The sequence below is a fragment of the Danio rerio genome, chromosome 15 (assembly GCF_049306965.1).
Source record: "Danio rerio strain Tuebingen ecotype United States chromosome 15, GRCz12tu, whole genome shotgun sequence".
Taxonomy (NCBI): Eukaryota; Metazoa; Chordata; class Actinopteri; order Cypriniformes; family Danionidae; genus Danio; species Danio rerio.
The window spans coordinates 42991798-43011492 of NC_133190.1; the positions used below are offsets into that span (position 1 = coordinate 42991798).

At 35.7% G+C, this 19695-nt stretch overlaps 2 protein-coding genes across 5 annotated transcripts in view; one reads left to right on the forward strand and one right to left on the reverse strand.

The window, feature by feature from the left end:
• kcnj13 (potassium inwardly rectifying channel subfamily J member 13) overlaps positions 1 to 958 on the reverse strand; it is a 54516-nt gene extending 53558 nt beyond the window's left edge. Inside the window, exon 1 of the transcript XR_012390520.1 lies at positions 846 to 958. The gene's annotated coding sequence lies outside the window, so the exon portion shown is untranslated. The remainder of the gene's footprint in view (positions 1 to 845) is intronic.
• Positions 608 to 18081, forward strand: gal3st2 (galactose-3-O-sulfotransferase 2). 4 transcript variants are annotated; one of them, XR_012391028.1, is made up of 5 exons: positions 608 to 770; positions 6001 to 6139; positions 10782 to 11394; positions 13589 to 15285; positions 16279 to 16679. XR_012391028.1 is itself a non-coding variant. In XM_009291903.5 (4 exons), exons 3-4 carry the CDS (start codon positions 10825 to 10827, stop codon positions 14708 to 14710), a joined length of 1692 nt encoding a protein of 563 aa, XP_009290178.1. In that variant the 5' UTR covers positions 608 to 770; positions 6001 to 6139; positions 10782 to 10824; the 3' UTR covers positions 14711 to 18081. The 4 variants fall into 4 exon arrangements, 2 of the variants coding, with proteins under 2 accessions (XP_009290178.1, XP_683950.6); XR_012391027.1 differs by having other exon boundaries at positions 6001 to 6111; XM_009291903.5 differs by having other exon boundaries at positions 13589 to 18081.
• The last annotated feature ends 1614 nt before the right edge of the window (positions 18082 to 19695 follow it).

Consider the following 19695-nt stretch of genomic DNA (forward strand, 5'->3'; position numbering starts at 1 on the left):
CCATGCATTACTTTCTTTACAATGATCCTGCTATTTGCTTCTCCCGACTTTTTACCTGCTTGTCCCCTGGTATTAGTGCAGTATTTTTATTAGGGCACAAAGATATCTTTGTGCTCCAAGCAGTCACAAAGTGCTCAGAGTTTCGGCATCAAGTTCCCTCATCAGGGAAGAACAACAAGGGCACATAGAAGGGATTATACTTCTTGCTTTCCTCCAGTGCCACTGGGGCAAGCAGAACGAGAGAAAGAGAGAGGGAGGGAAGACAGGTGTGCTCAGCCTCAGTCTGTAATGAACTCAGTATTATAGGATCACAGTAAGACAGGAATGGATTACGTCGGCTGTCATTAGTATTTACATCACTGCTCGTGTGTCGAAAAAAAAAGACTTTGAAGGAGCTTTTGGGACAGTTCCTCAAACTTCCGGACGCATTTTTAGCGTACTTCAATGTAAGGTCTTGCATAAAATGTATATTATTTATCATAGCTGCCACTGGAAGCTCTCTATATGTCACTCGCTCTCTTTTTCTCTGTCTTTTCCTCAGAACCAATCCGTCGTAAGCGGGAGGAGTCCCACCAGTGGACCTGAGGGACGGATAGCAGGGTTTCACGAGTTCGGGGCAGCGTTTAACGGCTCCGAAGTGTCCGGGGACCGGCGGGGGGCTTACCGGGGCTGTCGACTCCGGTAAAAGCGAGCGACATGCTCCCGTCTCAGAGAATCTCGAGCCGCGAGAGAAGAGCGTTTCACTGGCGGACCGCCTCACCGTGGACCACGTAAGTGAACTCCCATAAGATTTCACCATACAGATGCTTTGTTGTAAGTTTTCCCTCAGAAACACTCTTACTTACCGTGTTTTGTGAGTTTAAGTGACATTTAATGCTCGTCTGAAAGCGACAGTGCGTTCCCGCCGGATGTGCAGATTAATAACGGTCGTTTCTCTCCATCTCTCATGCACGAGCGTGATAAATTATTCCCGCGCGCGCGCTGCCGCGCTCCTCCTGAAATTCCTCACCGCTCTGATTATTGGCTTTCAAAGAACCGAGTTGAATTGCATTCCGTCACATTCAGGTTTTAAATGTCACATTTTTAACACTTCAAATATAAAAACATTTTTAAAACATACAGTATTTTCCTTTTATTTGCTGTAATGAAGCCTATTGAGGTAAATTGTTTGTTTCATTTTGGGCAAAAAGTGCGGGAGTTGTTTATAGTTTTACTTAATTTGAGTTTGCTTTAAAGAAAACAATTTCACTTCATCGGGTCACACTTTACATTAAAGAGACCATACTACTGATGATGACCAGTGTACATTAGCAAGGGTATTACAGGCTACACACTTTAAAGCTGACAAGATACCCGAGACACCTATTAACGTTTCTTATCACAATAAATAAAGAAAATAGTTCTACAAAGAAACATAAACAAATGTTTTCTCAATATATACACATCATGAAAGAAAGGTATTCGATAGCCCTTGAGGTCCCCAAATGTACACACGATAGGCTACAAAATGTACCTGGAAGTTTACCAGAAATCTCATGTTACATGAACTGAATTGTCTTATTCCTTAAAATGGAAACTGTAATGAAACGTGTTTTAAGTTATTGTTTACTGTTCATTTATTCATGAAATGCAGATTCTCCGCTCTGCACTAGGCATGGGCCGGTATAAGATTCTGACTGTATGATAATCTTGGATAAAAATATCAGGGTTTCAAGTGATCATGGTATTGGGACCACTGCTCTAAAATCTATTATTTTTATTTATTTGGATAAAAACTAAAACATTTTCCCCCTTTGAATACAATATATTTTATTTTTTGAAACATTTAGAATATTTTGGGACAGTGATTAGGTCAGGCTAAATAATTTAAATGATTAATTGACTTCTGCTATCTTCTTTAGTTTTAAAAACAGATTTCTTTACAAATTAAAATGGCATCTTTGGATATTTTTTCTGTTGAAGATACTGTTGTCCTAAAAATGAAAAAAAAAAATGTAAATAAAAAAATCTTAAACATAGGCCTACCTTAGGAACGGTATTACAAAAAAATTCTGAAAAAAACTTGACTTTTCCAAACCGCTGTATAACTTGAAAACCGTCCCATGCCTACTCTAGACTTTCAGAAGAAGCAATGTTTGTGCATGTAAGGCTGTTGAAACAACAGACCTCAACCAGATGTTCATGTTAAGAAACTACTTGAACCGTTCATTCATCCATGCATCATTTCACATCTCATCGGATTGATTTTATTCACCTTCCAACTTATGTAATTAGTTCATATAGGAAAACTGGCATGCATGTGTGTGTTGTGTTCATATGTTAGATTAATGTGACAAGAGAAGAGGTTGAATTCCCCATTCCAGATGTTTCTGTGGCCTGGGGGAATGTGCAAGGTTTGGTTAAAGAGTTTTAATTTTTTCCTCCTGCTTGCACGTGTTTGTCTGTATGACCACAGCCGTCGCCATCATGTAAGACTTAATGACTGTTTTGTAGAGTTTTAATGCTCAAAACATGCTGATTATGTTCAGCATAAACATGCTTATGCTTGTATAGAACTATAAAACTCTATAAACCTTTATTCGCCAGCCATTTAACAATGCACTTGTTTAGGAGTTCATATAATATTTTAGAGAAATAAACAAACACACTGTTCTCATTAGAGTATTGAAGCATGCCAAAAGAATTGTTTAAAGATGTTTGCTTCATTCATCTTCTGATAAATGAAATGCATATGTTCATAGCAGGAAATCACTTCAAACTTTAGTTTTCACATTGTTTTTATATTTCATATGTATTGCAACCTTAGAAATTCACTTCCAGTCTCTTCAAGAAGTCTTCAAACTTGAAGTGTTGTGGATTGATTTGAAGAAACAAAGTAACCAGGTAGTCATTTGCTAAAGCAGCCAGTTAAATTGTATAATGTGTAAATTAAAATGTCAATGTCTGTAATGTTCTCTTGCCTTACTTTAATTTGGGCTGTCTTTATATAAATTGTTTTGGATCCTGAACAGTTTTGCTGGATTTTAGAACTTGAAGACTGCTGTTTCAGCACCAGTGCGGTTTCCTTGGTTAGAGGCAAAACATTCTATGTGTGTGTGTGTGACTTAATGAAAGTGCAGGCAGTGACAACGGCAGTCTAATTTTAACTTGGTAAATGACTGTCTGTAATTCATTTATGCTGTAACATGACTCAAACCAAGCAATTTATGCTTTGACCAAATAAAAACAGTACTGGGCAATAAAGGAGAGAAGGAGAAGAGAATTGCATTTGTTAAACTCTTTCCTCTAAGGAACCCATTCTTTTACCATTTTGCATGCCAAATGAATCGCAATGGAAATCCAATACTCTCAAAGTCACTTACCTGTAAGGTGAAACCATTGCAAATGCAAACCTAGAGACACTGTTTGAAGAAGAGGAGAAACCACTGCGACACAAACATCAATTTTGAGATGTAAAGAATATAACATTTATTAATATACAGCATGACAGAAGTTATTGACAAAAGTTTTGTCATATATTCCAGTTGTAATAGCCACAAATGATAACTTGACTTCTAGTTGATCATTTGGAAAAGTGGCAGAAGGTTTATCTGTTCAGCTGCATCCAACTCATCACAAATACTGCAGAAGATCTATTGGAACGCGCCTGGACCCAAGATTCTCACATAATTCAGTCAAGATTGGTGAAGGAAAAATCATGGTTTGGGATTACATTCAGTATGGGGGCATGAAAGAGATCTGCAGAGTTGATGTCAACTGAGGTATCAGGAATTTTATGCTGCCCATTACATTACAAACCACAGGACAAGCAAAACTCTTGAGCTGGATAGCGCTCCTTCTCATACTAAAGCTTCCACATTAAAGTTCCTGAAAGCAAAGAAGGTCAATGTGCTCCAGGATTGGCCAGCCCAGTCACCAGACATGAACATTATTGAGTATGTCTGGGGTAAGATGGAGGCATTGAAGATGAATCCAAAGAATCTTGATGAACTCTGGGAGTCCTGCATGAATACTTTCTTTGCCATTTCAGATGACTTTATTACTAAGTTATTTGAGTCATTGCAGTGATTTATGGATGCAGTTCTCTAAGCTCATGGGTGTCAGACACAATATTAATACTTTTTCCACCGCACTATGACTTTATATTCTATACTGGACATTATTTCTGTTAAGAGACAAGACTTTTGTCCAAGCAAAGTCAGACCTTACTCTTTTTATTAAATAATAAAAAATCAAGGCATGATTATATTTTATTTTGGTAAAATAAGCATAATCTAGAGGACTTTGCCTTTAATTTAAGCCACTTCTGATACCAAATGATCAACTAGAAGTCAAGTTATTATTTGTTGTTTCTAAAAATTGGATTGGTGGCAAGACTTTTCACAGGGAGTGTATGTAAAATTTTTTTTAACCCTAAACATACAGAAAATTTAATTACAGCGAGAAAGCCATCTAAAGTTTAGCTTTGTGTAAATTTGTGAAAATTATTATATTTATTAAATATTATATCCACATAATTTATGTTATTTATTCGTCTCAAAAATACATTTTCATTGTTCTGCGACTCTTCAATGATAATTGTAATATGTTGATTTTATTTCATGCCAAAAAATCATTAGAATATTAATTAAAGATTATATTCAATAAGGACATTTTGTACATTTCCTACCATAATTATATAATCTGGAGAGATCTGAAAATGGCTGTACACCGTCATTTCCCATCCAACCTGATAGAGCTTGAACTTGAGAGTCCAAAGACAGGTTTGCCAAGCTTGTGGCATCATATTCAAAAAGACTTAAGAAAACTCAACTTTTGATCTGAAACTAAAATACAATTTGTGTACCCCGTACTAAAACGGTGTCTCTACATTACCTTGCCATTTAGATGCTCTTTACCATACTGTTATACTACACTAAATGCTAAAAAACTCTTCCTTCACTTACCCCTTAGATAAATGCCATACTCAAAGGCCCGATTGTTATATGCTTCTTAATAACATGGATTACTGGAATGCTTTTATAATGGTGTTTTTTTTCCATTTACCACAATGGTTAAGCAGTCTACTGCCCAACTCCACTCTGTTTTTCAATGATCTCTCACGCTACTTAAATTCTCACAATTACACTTGACCTTATCATCTTGTTAAAAGGCTGTTCAGCTAAGCTGCATTTGCATATATCACTTACATTTACTTTTTGGAGGGGAATGGTCCCCTTTGGACATTCTGTTGCATAAAAGTAGTATTTTTGCTATGCATGATCAGCAAAGTCAAAGACTATGAAAGTTAACAAATAATTTCAGTGATCTTTTCACAAATCATGATCTGGATGGATTCATTTCCAAGCCTGTCTGGGTTTCTATCTTCTGTTAAAAACAAAAGATATAAAGAAAAGATATACAGAGGAATGATAAAAAAAAAAAACACTTCCAGAAAACCTTTGACTGTCATTGTATTTTTTTATTCTTATGGATGTCAATGGCTTCTTTTTTTGTAAAACATTCTTCAAAATATCTTATATTGTTTTGTTATTAAAGTTTATAATCAAATGAGTGTAAGTAAATGGTGAATAAATATATTTTTTTGTGAACTATCCCTTTAATTCATAGTTTTGATATGTTTTTTAAGCACATAATCAAAAAAGTCATTGGAAGAAAGCGTGTGGTCTTCTGTATCTGTTTGAATGAATTCAGCCACATTATGTACGCAATCCGATGTTCAAATACCTCTGAAAGTGTTCAAAAATGGACACGCTCAAAATGTTACACCTCCTTTACAGCTGTATTTAGCTTGTGATCGGATTGGGGAAAGTGCAACTTAATTCCTGATACTGTAAACAGGGCCTAATAGGTCTACTAATACTGTTCTAATACTATAATGAGTTTGTAGTCTCAAAGTTAATTACACAGTCAACTGAAAGTCTAAAAGGGGATTGTAAAGGTTAACCCTTTTTCTTTTTGTATGTTTTAGATTGGTTGATTTTTTCTGTTTGTTTACAGGTGTGTGAGAGTGGCGTGTTGCAGTCGCCTGCGGTTCATGTGGTTTGCTCTGATGGTTCTGACTGTCCTCTGTGTAGCTCTGCAGATGCTGGGAGTGGTCCGACAGGCCAGGTTAAGCATGTTTTATTGGAAATGCATGGTAAATTAGGCTGCATCTACATAAATTTGGATACTTTTTTTTTTTTTTTTTTTGCTGTTTATTTTGCCTTTATAGAGCTAGCTAAACAGAAGGTGAAGTTGGAAAAGGGATAGGATTGGGAAAGGTCCTCAAGACACTTTACAAACTTTTGATGACAGAAGGGCATTGTTGCTTTATATATAGCACATTAGCAATATATGCTATTTTAACTTGCAAATCATACAAATATTACAAACATTCTGAACATTAGACGATCAGTAAGCCATTACTTAACTAAACTATAGCTGACACAGTAAGTATACTGTTTAAGTCTTGATTGTTAGGCACGCTCATTCCTGTTGGTGTCATCAATCAGACCAGATCTCAACAATAAAAGTGGCTAATTCATTCAAATTCTTATTATTTAGTTTTTGCATGAATATATGATTTTTGAAAGAAGCCCTGCTGAAAAAAAACTGCTTGTTTTAGCTGAAAAAACATGTTTTAGCTGGTTGACCAGCCTGGTTTTAGAGGGGTTTTGGCCACTTCCAGGCTGGTTTCCAGCCATTTCCAGCCTGGTTTAAGCTGGACATAGCTGGTTTTGGCTGGGCTCCCAGCATAGCTAGGCTGGTCAAGCTGGTTTTAGCTGGTTATCTCCCAGCCTGACCAGCTAAGACCAGGCTGGAAATGACTGGAAACCAGCCTGGCAGTGGCCAAAACCTCTCTAAAACCAGACTGGTCAACAAGCTAAACCCTGCCGACCAATTTAGGCTGGTTTAAGCTGTTTATTTTTCAGTAGGGAGGGATGCCTTCAAACCCACCCCTAAATATAACTGCCTCTGAGGAATGAGCAAGTCATACTAAAATTTAGGAATTAGATTGTACAAATCCTTACAAATTACCCTCTAAATCAAAAAGTTATGAACTGATGTGAGATTGAATGGGTGAAAAAAAAAACCTACATGTATGACATTTTAATATTGGACCACAATATCTAGTTCAACCACTACGTCGATCCTACATACAGCATCTTTAAATGTGCTGTTTGTAATTTGTCTTATGTAAAGCATACAATACTATAAAGTGTGCAAATATTTAAGAAACATGTTAAGTGAACATACTTGTTTATCTGAAAAGCAATGCTGAAGTCAGATATTCTGCTTTGAAAATGTGCATTACGTGCCGGAAAGCTGTCTTTGTTTTGGTACCTTTAACCCACCTAATGCCAGTTTAGCCATTTATATTGCAGCACCTCAGGTTGCCCTTGTGGAAAACAGCATATTTCAATTATTCAGTCAGAAAGGCTCTCAAAGCATGCATCCGCGACTGAAATGCGATCTCCAATGGACAGTAACAGACTTCAAAATGAGAAGCAGATTCAGAGTTCCACATGAGGTTATTAATTATCAAATAATATAAATATTAATTCATTCATTTTCTTGTCGGCTTAGTCCCTTTATTAATCCGGGGTAGCCACAGTGGAATGAACCGCCAACTTACCCAGCACGTTTTTACGCAACGGATGCCCTTCCATCTCTGGAAAATATGCCCTTCCATCATCTCGCGAACGCAGGCAGAACATCCAAGTCCACACAGAAACGCCAACTGAGCCGAAGTTCGAACCAGCGACCAAGCGACCTTCTTGCTGTTAGGCGACAGCACTACCTACTGTGCCACTGCTTCGCCGTAATATAAATATTATGAACATAAACATTAAGTGAGCGGGTTACATTGTTACCCTGTGTTCTAACAACCCGCTATGTAATGAGATTTGCAGTGATAAGCAATTTGGCTGTTTGCACTAGACGAAACACAACAGAAATTTAAATACAGCCATTCAGAAGCACAGAATAGTGCACTCACTGCACGCCAACTAAATGGTAAGGTTTATTATCTAATTAATACTTATTAAACCTTTTTCACATTATTAAATGTACATGCCGAGTCACTGAATTGTGTTGGCTTGCACTGAGTCACAGTTCTAAAGTTCAATTTATTTATTTTCTTTTTAAGATCTGAGGTGATCTGCTGCTGCTTTCAGTAGGACGGCAATAAATGTCATGTAAAATGACATTCAAACTCACATCATTAGCATTTAACACTGAACAAAGCACATGAGGTGTACCTGAGGTGATCATTGTCAGTCTATCCTGTTGTTCAGCAGCAAGAAATTGAAGCTGTTTCTAAAATAGAAATTTCAGGTGTTGGTTAGAACAAAACACTTTTTAATCTGAAAATAATCCTTTTATCGCGTGCCATTGCTTTTATTTAGAACAGTTTAAATCAGCCTTAAATCAGGCTTTAGCTCAATAGTCAGGCACACTGTTGTTGATGTTGACAGTCTGGCATCCTGTACCTAGATCATCAACTGGGTGTCAAACTTACATGCTGCACGTTTAAGTCTTCTACTACAAATGCGGTCGAAGCAGTGGCGCAGTAGGTAATGCTGTTGCCTCACAGCAAGATGGTCGCTTGGTCGAGCCTCGGCTCAGTTGGCGTTTCTGTGTGGAGTTTGCATGTTCTCCCTGGTTTTCGCGTGGGTTTCTTCCAGGTGCTCCGGTTTCCCCCACAGTCCAAAGAAATGTGGTACAGGTGAATTGGGTAGGCTAAATTGTCCGTAGTGTGTTTGTATGAGTATGTGTGTGTGGATGTGGATGTTTCCCAGAGATGGGTTGCGGCTGGAAGGGCATCCGCTGCGTAAAAACTTGCTGGATGAGTTGGCGGTTCATTCCGCTGTGGCGACCCCGGATTAATAGAGGGACTAATCCGACAAGAAAATGAATGAATAAACTACAAATGCATAAAATGCATACATCTCACTGAGATGATACAGAGAGAGCATAGATGTTAAAGTTCTCATACTGTTTTTCTGACAGTCATTTTTGTGCAAAATATTCCATCGCTTACTGACCCACATGCACAAAAGATGACACAAACCAGGTTGTCATATGGAAATAAACACAGAGGCCACTGAAGTCAGTGTTTATATCTTTATTTTCAAGGCGAATTTATGTAAGGAGGTCAAAGATGAGGATGAGCAGACAAGCTGTCACTGTAACATTTATGAGTTCAACTCCTCACTGTCCTTCTATTGACAATCTCATATTCACACAGCGGCCAACAAACAACTACCAGTACGTAAAATGTTTGTGAGTTCTGTCAGAGCAGGATTGTGAAGATTGTTGATTTAAAGTGATGTGAAGTCACATATGTTTATTATTACGGTGGCATTGCAAAACATTTGACCTGTATTGGATTTAGGACCACATATGGAAGTGGGAATTCCAATATTGAAATAATCATATTCCAAATGGTTTGTGCTGTAAAAACCATGTCATGCAAAAAATGTCTTATACAGATTTAGGCCACATTTTCAAGGCAGTTTTGGATTTACTCATATTGAATAAACATGCATAGGTAGACTTTATTTATTTATTTATTTATTTATTATATATTTAAATTTTTTTATTGGTGTTCAACAAGACCATACATAGAAGTATACAATACAACATATAGGAAAAATTACAGACTGTCTTAGTTTTCTTATTTTCCCACTCTCTCCTCAAAATAAATGAAATGTATGAATTATAAGCAAACATATCATCTGAAAGACAAAATAACAATAATACATTGAAAAAATTAAAATAAAAACATAAAATATATATATATATATATATATATATATATATATATATATATATATATATATATATATATATATATATATATATATATATATATATATATATATACACACACACAGTTGAAGTCAGAATTATTGGCCCCCCTTTTAAATTTTTTTTATTAAATAATTACCAGATGATGTTTACCAGAGCAAAGAAATTTTCACAGTATGTCTGATAATATTTTTTCTTCTGGAGAAAAGTCTTATTTGTTTTATTTTGGCTGGAATAAAAACAGTTTTTAATATTTTAAAACCCTTTTTAGGGTCAAAATTATCAGCCCCTGTAAGCTATATTTTATTTGATAGTCTACAGAACAAATCATCAACTTGTTCGACATGACTTGCCTAATTACCCTAACCTGCCTAGTTAACCTAATAAACTTAGTCTTTAAATGTCACTTTAAGCTGTATAGAAATGTCTTGAAAAATATCTAGTAAAATATTATTTACTGTCATCATGGCAAAGATTTAAAAAAATCAGTTATTACAGATGAGTAATTAAAACTGTTATGTTTAGAAATGTGTTGAAAAAAAATTTCTGTTAAACAGAAATTGGGGAAAAAAATAACAGGGGGGGCTAATAATTCAGGGGGGCTAATAATTCTGACTTCAACTGTATATTGAAAGTTTCGCATTAAGAAGTCAATATTTCCTCTTTCCAATTACTCTGTATTAGAACTGATATCAACCGAGCAGGGTAAGCCTTTGATATAGTCAGGTAATGTAAAATGTTTCCATTTGATAAGAATGGCTTGTCTAGCTAAAAGAGTAGAAAAAGCAATAACCTGGCAAAAGAGGCAACAATCAAGTAAACTCTCTCTGAAATACCAAAAAGGGCTGTCAAGGAGGGAGACTTTTCTAAATCAGATTAAACACTTTACATTGGACTATATTTTCATATTGCAAGGTAATATATAGGCCATAAATTACTAATCATTCATCCTAGTTCAGAATTTAGATTTTCCCTTTCTCTTTCAGGAGCTCCAAAGTTTTGAAACTTGTTGGCGAGCAGCTGGTCCAAATGCCTGCTGAAATCCACAGGCCCATGAAACACAAAGACTGGGAAAACCTCTGGTCTGTCTCAGCCGTCATTGTTGAGGAGCCTGTAGACCAGCATCCATTCATCCAGAAGAGAGAAAACAGAGGCAACAGGGAAGAAGAGGGAACAGACCAAAATAATCTTTCAAGCTCTACCAAAGCAGCTCCACCAATAAATGTGCAAAAACTCCAAGAGGTGGCTACAAACTTTCCAAACCAGCCACAGAAGCCAGTTTTCACCAAAAAACCACCGCGCTCTGATGACAGCACTGATAAACCTGCAGTAAAATCACGTGCTGACAACAGTGTCACGTGTCAACCCAAAAATCATATTGTCTTCCTGAAGACGCACAAGACTGCAAGCAGCACCATTCTGAACATCCTCTATCGTTATGGGGACAGTCATAACCTGACCTTTGCCTTGCCGCTGAACATGCACAGCCAGCTGTTTTACCCAGCATTCTTTGCTACACATTTTGTGGAGGGTGTCAGGACTCGCAGCGTGAAAGAGTTTCACATCCTGTGCAATCATATGAGATTCAGCTCACCAGAGGTCAGTCTGAGAGCACGTCACTCAAATAGAGCATTATGATGATTCGATAAAGAATTGCAGAATATATATACATTTACTCAATGACATGAACAAATCTGGCAAATATTGGGTAATTTAATTGAATGTTCTGTGCACCTAATCAAAATCTTGTTTGTGAATATGCCAAAACACTGATTAAATATCAAATCCACAGGTTTTGTGCATCTGTTTGAATGAATGGCATGGCTTTTGTTTAATTCGCACAATACACAGTCATGCATAATGCTTGTGATGTTTTTAGATATTATAAAAATTATACATGAGGGCAGTAAACATGAATAATATATGTCTAATGTTGCTCTGGGAGTCAAATTCATTTTATGTAAAAAGTGATTCTCAAAAAATTAAATAAAAAATTTTAGAATAATTGTACAATCGTTCATCCAAGTTTGACAGAAATAACATGAAATTCAAAATAAAATAAAACATATTTCATAGGGTTTCTAAAAAAAGTTCTTAAATTTTGTAAAAACAATAATTTGTTGTAAGAGTTTTAATTAATTAAAATTACATTAATTAAATAAATTAAAATACAGTCAAAAAATCTAAGTGAATTTTATTTATAAAGTAATTTCTTGGATCACATGCTTATGATTGGACCATGGCTGGTCCCGCATGTCTCCAATAGAATCTGGATGCAGCCTTTATGATCCAAGCTGAGAGTGCATCACTGAGAGATGCAATGTCACAAACAATGCACTCAATGGAGTAACGTCATTGTGAGGAGTAGGGTTAGGGGTGGGGTTAGGTGAGCACATTAAAAAAGCATTGGATGCAGCTCAGTTTGCATCTGCACCGAGTCTCCAGCCCTCTTCACCAATCAGACTATTCCTAAGTCACTATGAATAACTATGAATAAGTTTCATACCTCACTTATCTTTGCCTTGAAAAATGCCCGCTTCTACCCCTACTCCTCACTTAGAATCGTTTAAGTTCAGGGCTCTCTCCGGGGACAGCATGCCAAACACACTTTATAATCAATCATCAGCTGAGTGTGAACTCTTGAAATTTCATTAAATGTCATTTTAAAAAATGCTATTTCGGAAAAATAGGGCCCGACCCTTTCTAAGGATTTAAGAGAGAGAGATGTACCAAAATATGCACTGCAAAATTAATAGAGTCATTTCTTTGAATATTTATGTGAAGAGCTTTAACAGAAGCCCTTAAATGGCATGGAGTGGAAAAGAAATAAAATACATATTTCATAACATCACAATCACAGAATGATGATAATGATAATATTTTATTATAGATAGATAGATAGATAGATAGATAGATAGATAGATAGATAGATAGATAGATAGATAGATAGATAGATAGATAGATAGATAGATAGATAGAGGGATAGATAGAGGGATAGATAGAGAGATAAAGGCATAGATAGATGGATAGATAGATGGATAGAACGATAGATAGAACGATAGATAGAACGATAGATAGATAGATAGATAGATAGATAGATAGATAGATAGATAGATAGATAGATAGATAGATAGATAGATAGATAGATAGATAGATAGAACGATAGATAGATAGATAGATAGATAGATAGATAGATAGATAGATAGATAGATAGATAGATAGATAGATAGATAGATAGATAGATAGATAGATAGATAGATAGATAGATAGAACGATGGATAGAACGATAGATAGAACGATGGAGCGATGGATAGAACGATAGATAGATAGATAGATAGATAGATAGATAGATAGATAGATAGATAGATAGATAGATAGATAGATAGATAGATAGATAGATAGATAGATAGATAGATAGATAGATAGATAGATAGATTTTATTGTTAGTATTTCATTGGTTAAGCAGGATCTTTTCACTGGTGTTGAAATCCTGCATATATGTAGACCACGTAGTAAGCACATAAATCACTGGAAACAACTGACTGTTTTAATTTTCAAGAGGAAGATAAAGCACCCAGTGCTAGATGGAAGCAGGCAGGTTCAGATTCGACTGATTTAGAGGACATTTGCTCTGATTGCATTGAGATTGCATTTTGGGATGGCGCTTGAGCAAAGCGGGATATGTTTATGATTCCGAGCTGAAGATCAAGAGGTCGACATTGCGTTTGATTTTCGTAAGTTAGTTTTGGAAATCTTTTTCAGAAGTTCATATTGTCTTGTCTCTGACTTTCAGGTGAGGAAGCTGATGCCTAAAGACACGTTCTATTTTTCCATTCTGCGGAATCCTGTGGCGATGATGGAATCTCTGTTTGTTTACTACAAAGCCATTCCGGCATTCCGTGTTTTTAAAAACCTGGAGGAGTTTCTTATTCAGGATGGGCGGAGCTACAATGCTTCTCTGCCTAATAACCACTATGCACGTAACATTTTGACCTTTGACTTCGGCCTGGACAACACGGTCCCTGAGAATGACATAGAGATGGAAAAGCATGCCTCCAAAATCATCGCTGCCGTGGAGCGCGACTTTCCGCTGATCCTCATCTCAGAGTATTTCGACGAATCGCTAGTTCTTCTAAAACACGCCCTCTGCTGGTCACTGGATGATGTTTCGTCTTTCCGCCTCAACAGTCGCAGTGAACGCTCTCGCAGGCCTTTGAGTCCACAGACGGCAGAGCGAGTCAAAAAGTGGAATTCACTAGACTGGCGATTGTACCAGCACTTTAATGCCACTTTCTGGAAACGCATTGACTCTACCATCGGACGGACTGAGCTCCAAAAGGAAGTCGAATTTTTGAGGGCAAAAAAGAAGGAGCTTGAGAGCATGTGTTTACAGGGAGGAGGAGCTGTAGATCCTGCGCAGGTCCAGGATTCATCGCTGAAGCCCTTTCAGTATGGCGCAGCAGTTATTCAAGGTTATAACCTCCGGGTGGGGTTAGATAATGACACCCGTCAGCTTTGTCAGAGGTTGATTACACCTGAACTACAGTACACTTCGGCTCTGTACACCAAGCAGTTCCCTCAGCTTGCAGCCGCACGAGCCGCTGCTGCTAAAAAGATTGCGGCCTCCAGAAACATTGCAGCCCACAGAGCTGTTAAGCGCAACATTGAGACAAATGCGCATCCGGCAATGGCAAACAATACCTCACACAACAATACAAATACAGCTGATGAACATAGCTTACATGTTTTAGCTAATTCCATTGGTCATAGTGTAAGACAAGACAATTTCGATGTGCACAGTGTAACAAAACAGTATAAAGAAATGAAAAGAAACTTGCATAAACATACAACACCAAAACACTTTATAAAGGCACATGTACACAAGCAAACACAAGAATCTGCTTTATTGAGATGAACGAATGAATGAATCAGAGTTCAGTGATAATACAAATGAGCTGTCAGAAAAGAATGCTTTAAAGAGATCTGAAGATAAAAAGGTGTATTGTCTATAGTGTTGTGATATACGAAGCACGGCTCACAAAGAAGACACTCCCAAACCAAGAAGCTTTCTGTTGTTGAACGTGACAGAGTCAAGTAATCACCTTGAACATGAGCAAAGTCCTCAAGTCCTGATCTCACAGATTTCTTTTGCACTTATGCACTGGCTCATTTTAGTGAATCTAATGCTGATTTTTGAACCAATGACTCTTATGGACAGGTTTGATTCCAGGACAGATGGCTCTTGTTTTTTTTTTTTTTTTGTGAAACAAATGCATTTACTAGTGTTGTGCAAATCTCTTAAAAAACTATTAAGTTAAGAGCTAGTTCTATTTATTGAATCAAATGCCCATAGTGCAGCCAATCTGATTTATGAAACAATGACTCTTATGAACTGGATCTAAGTGAATCAAAAGCAGACATGACCCATGTAGTCTGATTACAGAACAGATGGTTCATGGTTCTTCTTCATGGCATTTCTTAAAACAATTAGTACAAACTGCAAAACCTAGCTGATAACCTGCAAAAGCACATCACATGCTTAAAATGTATAGTTCATTCCTCAAAAGCAAGTATTCATGTCAATCAAAGTGTCAGTTTCATCAAAATGAAAAGTCCTGACACCATTGTTTATGAACAAGATAGTCAAATGGCTCTGTCATGTTTTCATTATGACAGTTTACTCTGTAAGTTTTTTCAATGCAAAAAAGTCAGATGTTGCTGACACTTCCTGAAAATGCTCAAGACAGAACTATATACTATTTGCACAGCCATTTGAAAACTACAGTAAAGTTAGACATCACTGCATTTAGTGAGGTATCTGAGTACAAGACACTGAATATGTTCAATATTCTAATTTATTCACAGCATTGTGCAAAACAATAAATACACCCTTGTTTACAACAAACATAAACTTTCTTTGGGTAGAGCTGTGCACAACTGTAAACAATATTGCAGAACATATTGGAACTGAACCTACAACAAACACAGGTCTGTAAATCATTCATCAAATTGTTCAGTTTTTAAGACATTTTCAGGAAAATAATGATTTAATTTTTTTTATTTTTTATTTGCTTGACAGATTTTGACAACCAGTTCATCATTTTTGTATGTAATGACTCAAGTAATGAAATGAGGACTATTCGTTTTATATGGAATGACTATTCAGCGTTCACAAGTTTAGTTCATTTTGACTGACATGACAGAAGCAAATGATAATGTTATAAATAGCAGAGAGTTGTATGAAAGCAATTGATGCTTGTCCAAAAGCATCTGCAATTTGTTGAAAGGAAAGATAAACTGCTACTAGGATGTGCCCAAATGACTAATTGTTTTGAGAAATGCATTAACTATTGTGCAAATGTAAATAGTGTTGTGAGAAATGCACCAAAGCGACTGAAAAAAACTGTAAAGCAAACATGACCAAATGCACTTTGATTATAGAACGATGGTTCTTGGTTCTTTTTAGAAAATTAAAATCACTAGACACCATCAGTGAAGTCTGAATCACTTTAAAATGTATTAAGCTAAGGGCTGGTTCTTTTTAGTGGATCGAATAAACATAGCACCACCAATGTGATTCATGAATCAATTAGTTGATTCACAAACATGACTTATGATTTCAGAACATATGGTTAATTGTTCATTTTAGTGAATCAAAAGCATTTACTTCAACAACACTATTTTTGTCTGAATTTCTTAAAAAAACATTTAAGTTAAGAACTGATTTAGTGAATCAAACACCTATATCTCAACCAATGTTTTTCATGAATCACTGGCTCCGGTTGACTGGTTCTAAGTGAATCAAAAGCAAACAAAACCAATGCAGTTTTATTCCAGAACAAATGATTCTTTGATTCTTTAAAATGAATCAAAAGCATTAACGTTAACAACAGTGTTGTCTGAATCTATAAAAAACTTGTGAGTTAAGAGCTGGTTCTTAATAGTAAATCAAATGATAGATCTACCAGCCTTATTTACAAACCAATGACTCTTTTTAGCTGATACCTGTCAATTAAAAGCATAACCAATACTATTTTGTTTCCCGATCACATGATATTGATTCATTTTAGTAAATCTAAAACATTAAATGACACACTTGACACCAGTATAGTCTGATTTCTGAACACATGACTCTCACAAGCTGGATCTTTTTAGTGAGTCAAATGCATTAGCATTACCAGCATAGTTTGATTCCCAAATGAATGAGCTGTTTCTTTCAATAAACTGTTCAAAATCGACAGCTGAATTCCTTATTAAACTGCAAATTATCATTATTTTTAGAGATGACCATATTGAAAGAAAGCAAACGCTTGTGTCAGTATCGTTTCAACTGTGAAATGAATTAAGTTTTGATTAAAATATTTTTACAACTAAATTACATCCATTAATGTGATTCTGTTTTAGCCTTTGGCAAAAAGCTATCACAAGTTGCTGATTTGTTCTGAAACAACAGTAATAATCAAGCTAAGAAGCTAGAAGACTAAGTAAACAAGTCTCGTTTGGCACTTTCTGTTCTGACATGAATCAGCTTTTGTTTCTCAAAATGACTATCCATTTTACTCTAGAAGGGGTTTATTTTGCCTGTTCAGCTGTTCTGTACCACACTGGCTAAACATGGCTTTGTTATTTCTCAAAAAAAAAAAAAAAAAAAATGGTTCAGGTTACCAATGAGACAGAAGTTTATATAACAAGGATAAAGTATATGTTTGGCCTCTAAAAATGCTTTCTGAGGCTACTGCAGATCCATTTTAACATTATAATGATTATTGGAAATTACCCTGGTATAGGAAATTACCCTATTATACTGTTGTAAATAATGTGGACAAACTTTAAACAATCAGCTATTTATTGTTGTGGACTTTCAGTTGGTTTGCTTGATTGTGAACACATGAATCAAAGCCTAATGCAGAATGCATTGAATGGATATCTTGCATTCTTTTGCTATCTGCAACATTCCAGATTCTACTGAATGGTCCTAGAAATGCAGTAGCCTCAGAAAGTATTCCTTAAAGGTTAAGGACACAAGCTTAAAAATGCATGAGTTTGCCAAAGATGTGGCATATTGTTCTCAGGACAAATATGAGCTGTTGGTTCAGGTTTGAGTCTGACCTTGGTCAATTCCTGAGTTTCACATCTCTCCTACTTTTGATTGTAAATTTTACTGTGCTATTAATGTAAAAGCCCCACAAAATAATAATAATGTATTGTGTTAGATAAAATATCAAAGCAAATTACGTCTGCAAACACATTCGAATATAACTTATATTAAATAAACTCAAGTTTATGTGATATCACTGTGAAGTAACAAGTTTATCAGTGTTCTGGGATGTTGTATTTTTGACAAGACTAATGACTCTTTCTGTTGAGTGATTTTTAACTAATCTCTGTCAAAACAGTCTCTGTTTTTATGGCTATTCTTGGGTGACTGCTTTTCTCAATACACACTTAGTGTTGCCATGTTCACTTATACATATATGACTGTATTTAGCATATCTGTGCTTGACTCATAAAGCAGTATAGTTCATAACAAAGTAAGCACATTTATGTTGCAGTGTTTTGGTTTGCATTTAAGTTTTGCATGTGCTTGCTTTTATTAACTTGTATTTGATAGAAAGATCAGGCAACACAAATGAGTCAAGTCCCTCTGATTTTTGCACTGTAAAAATTAGGGTTTGATGATTTGGCATAAAATCAAAATCTCGGTTAATTAAACATTTTAACTTGATTAATTAACAATTATTTTATTTATATATTTCATTTTTTGCCCTCATAGATCACTGACAAGTTTTATATGCCGTCTAAAAGGCATCTCTGGCGCAGCTTCCAATGATCATCAATGTAGTGCAAAGTAAGGCTCAAGAATGAGTCCATTGTAAAACTTGATCGGCTGCAAAGTGGCCACAGAAGTAGAAATCAGCCTCAGTCGTTAACAGAGCGAGGGTATTGAAAAAAGTAATTGAAAAAATCATCCTGGAAAAATTTGATCAATTATAGGTTCTGCATGTCGGTTTCAATTACTTTTGGATTAATTGCCCAGCCCTAGTAAAATTATTAATTGACTTAACTTAAAACAGATGAGTAAACCTGTGGCTTTTAAAGCGATTAGTAGATTTTACTTTAAAAAGTAAACCCATTGGCTCAGTTTTTTTTGTGCATGATTATAAGAATTAAGCTCTCATTTTTTAAAAAAAGGAAACGTTTTAAATAAACGCGCTACATACCAAAACATACAGTAGCAACCTCTCTACATTATTAACTTTCTTAATGTTAAAAACCATTTAATCATTTAACCGTTTAATGATAAACATTGACATCCATAGAATATAAACACCATGGAAGTCAATGGTTACTGGTTTTCAACTTTTTTTTGTAATCCTCTAAGTTCAAAAGCAAAAAACAAACAAACACTCAAACATGTAACAAGTGAAGAGTCAGTAAATGATAGCAGAATGTTCACTTTTGGGAGAACTTTCCTTTTAAGTGCTGAAAAAAAGTGGATATGGCAACACTGTAAGCCAGGGGTGCCCAAACTTTTTTCTTATGAAGGACCAAAAACCAAACTCGATTGAGGGTGGTGGGCCAAAATTAAATATACCAAACTTTTACATTAAAGTTGCCATGGTAATTTCCTAATTTATTCAGATTTAAAAATACATACAAAAAATACTTTAATCGTATTATTAATTAAATAAATATTTTTTTTTTACATTTTACTGTATAAGGAACTTTTTATTGATTTGCTCGTCAATGTCTCGTGCATTGTTCTCTATGTTTGAGTGACAGTATTTACATTTTTAAAAATCTGATTTATGCACAACATTTAATTCTAACATTTAACTTTAGCTTGCTTTTTTGTTGCTTAACTATGAAAGAAAGAAAGAAACAAAACGTTAGGTTAAA

Coding starts and splice junctions, on each gene's coding strand:
- gal3st2 (XM_678858.11), top strand. CDS start 697: ATGCTCCCGTCTCAGAGAATCTCGAGCCGCGAGAGAAGAGCGTTTCAC. Junction 771..6,000: donor ACCGCCTCACCGTGGACCAC/GTAAGTGAACTC, acceptor GTTTGTTTACAG/GTGTGTGAGAGTGGCGTGTT. Junction 6,112..10,781: donor GGAGTGGTCCGACAGGCCAG/GTTAAGCATGTT, acceptor TTTCTCTTTCAG/GAGCTCCAAAGTTTTGAAAC.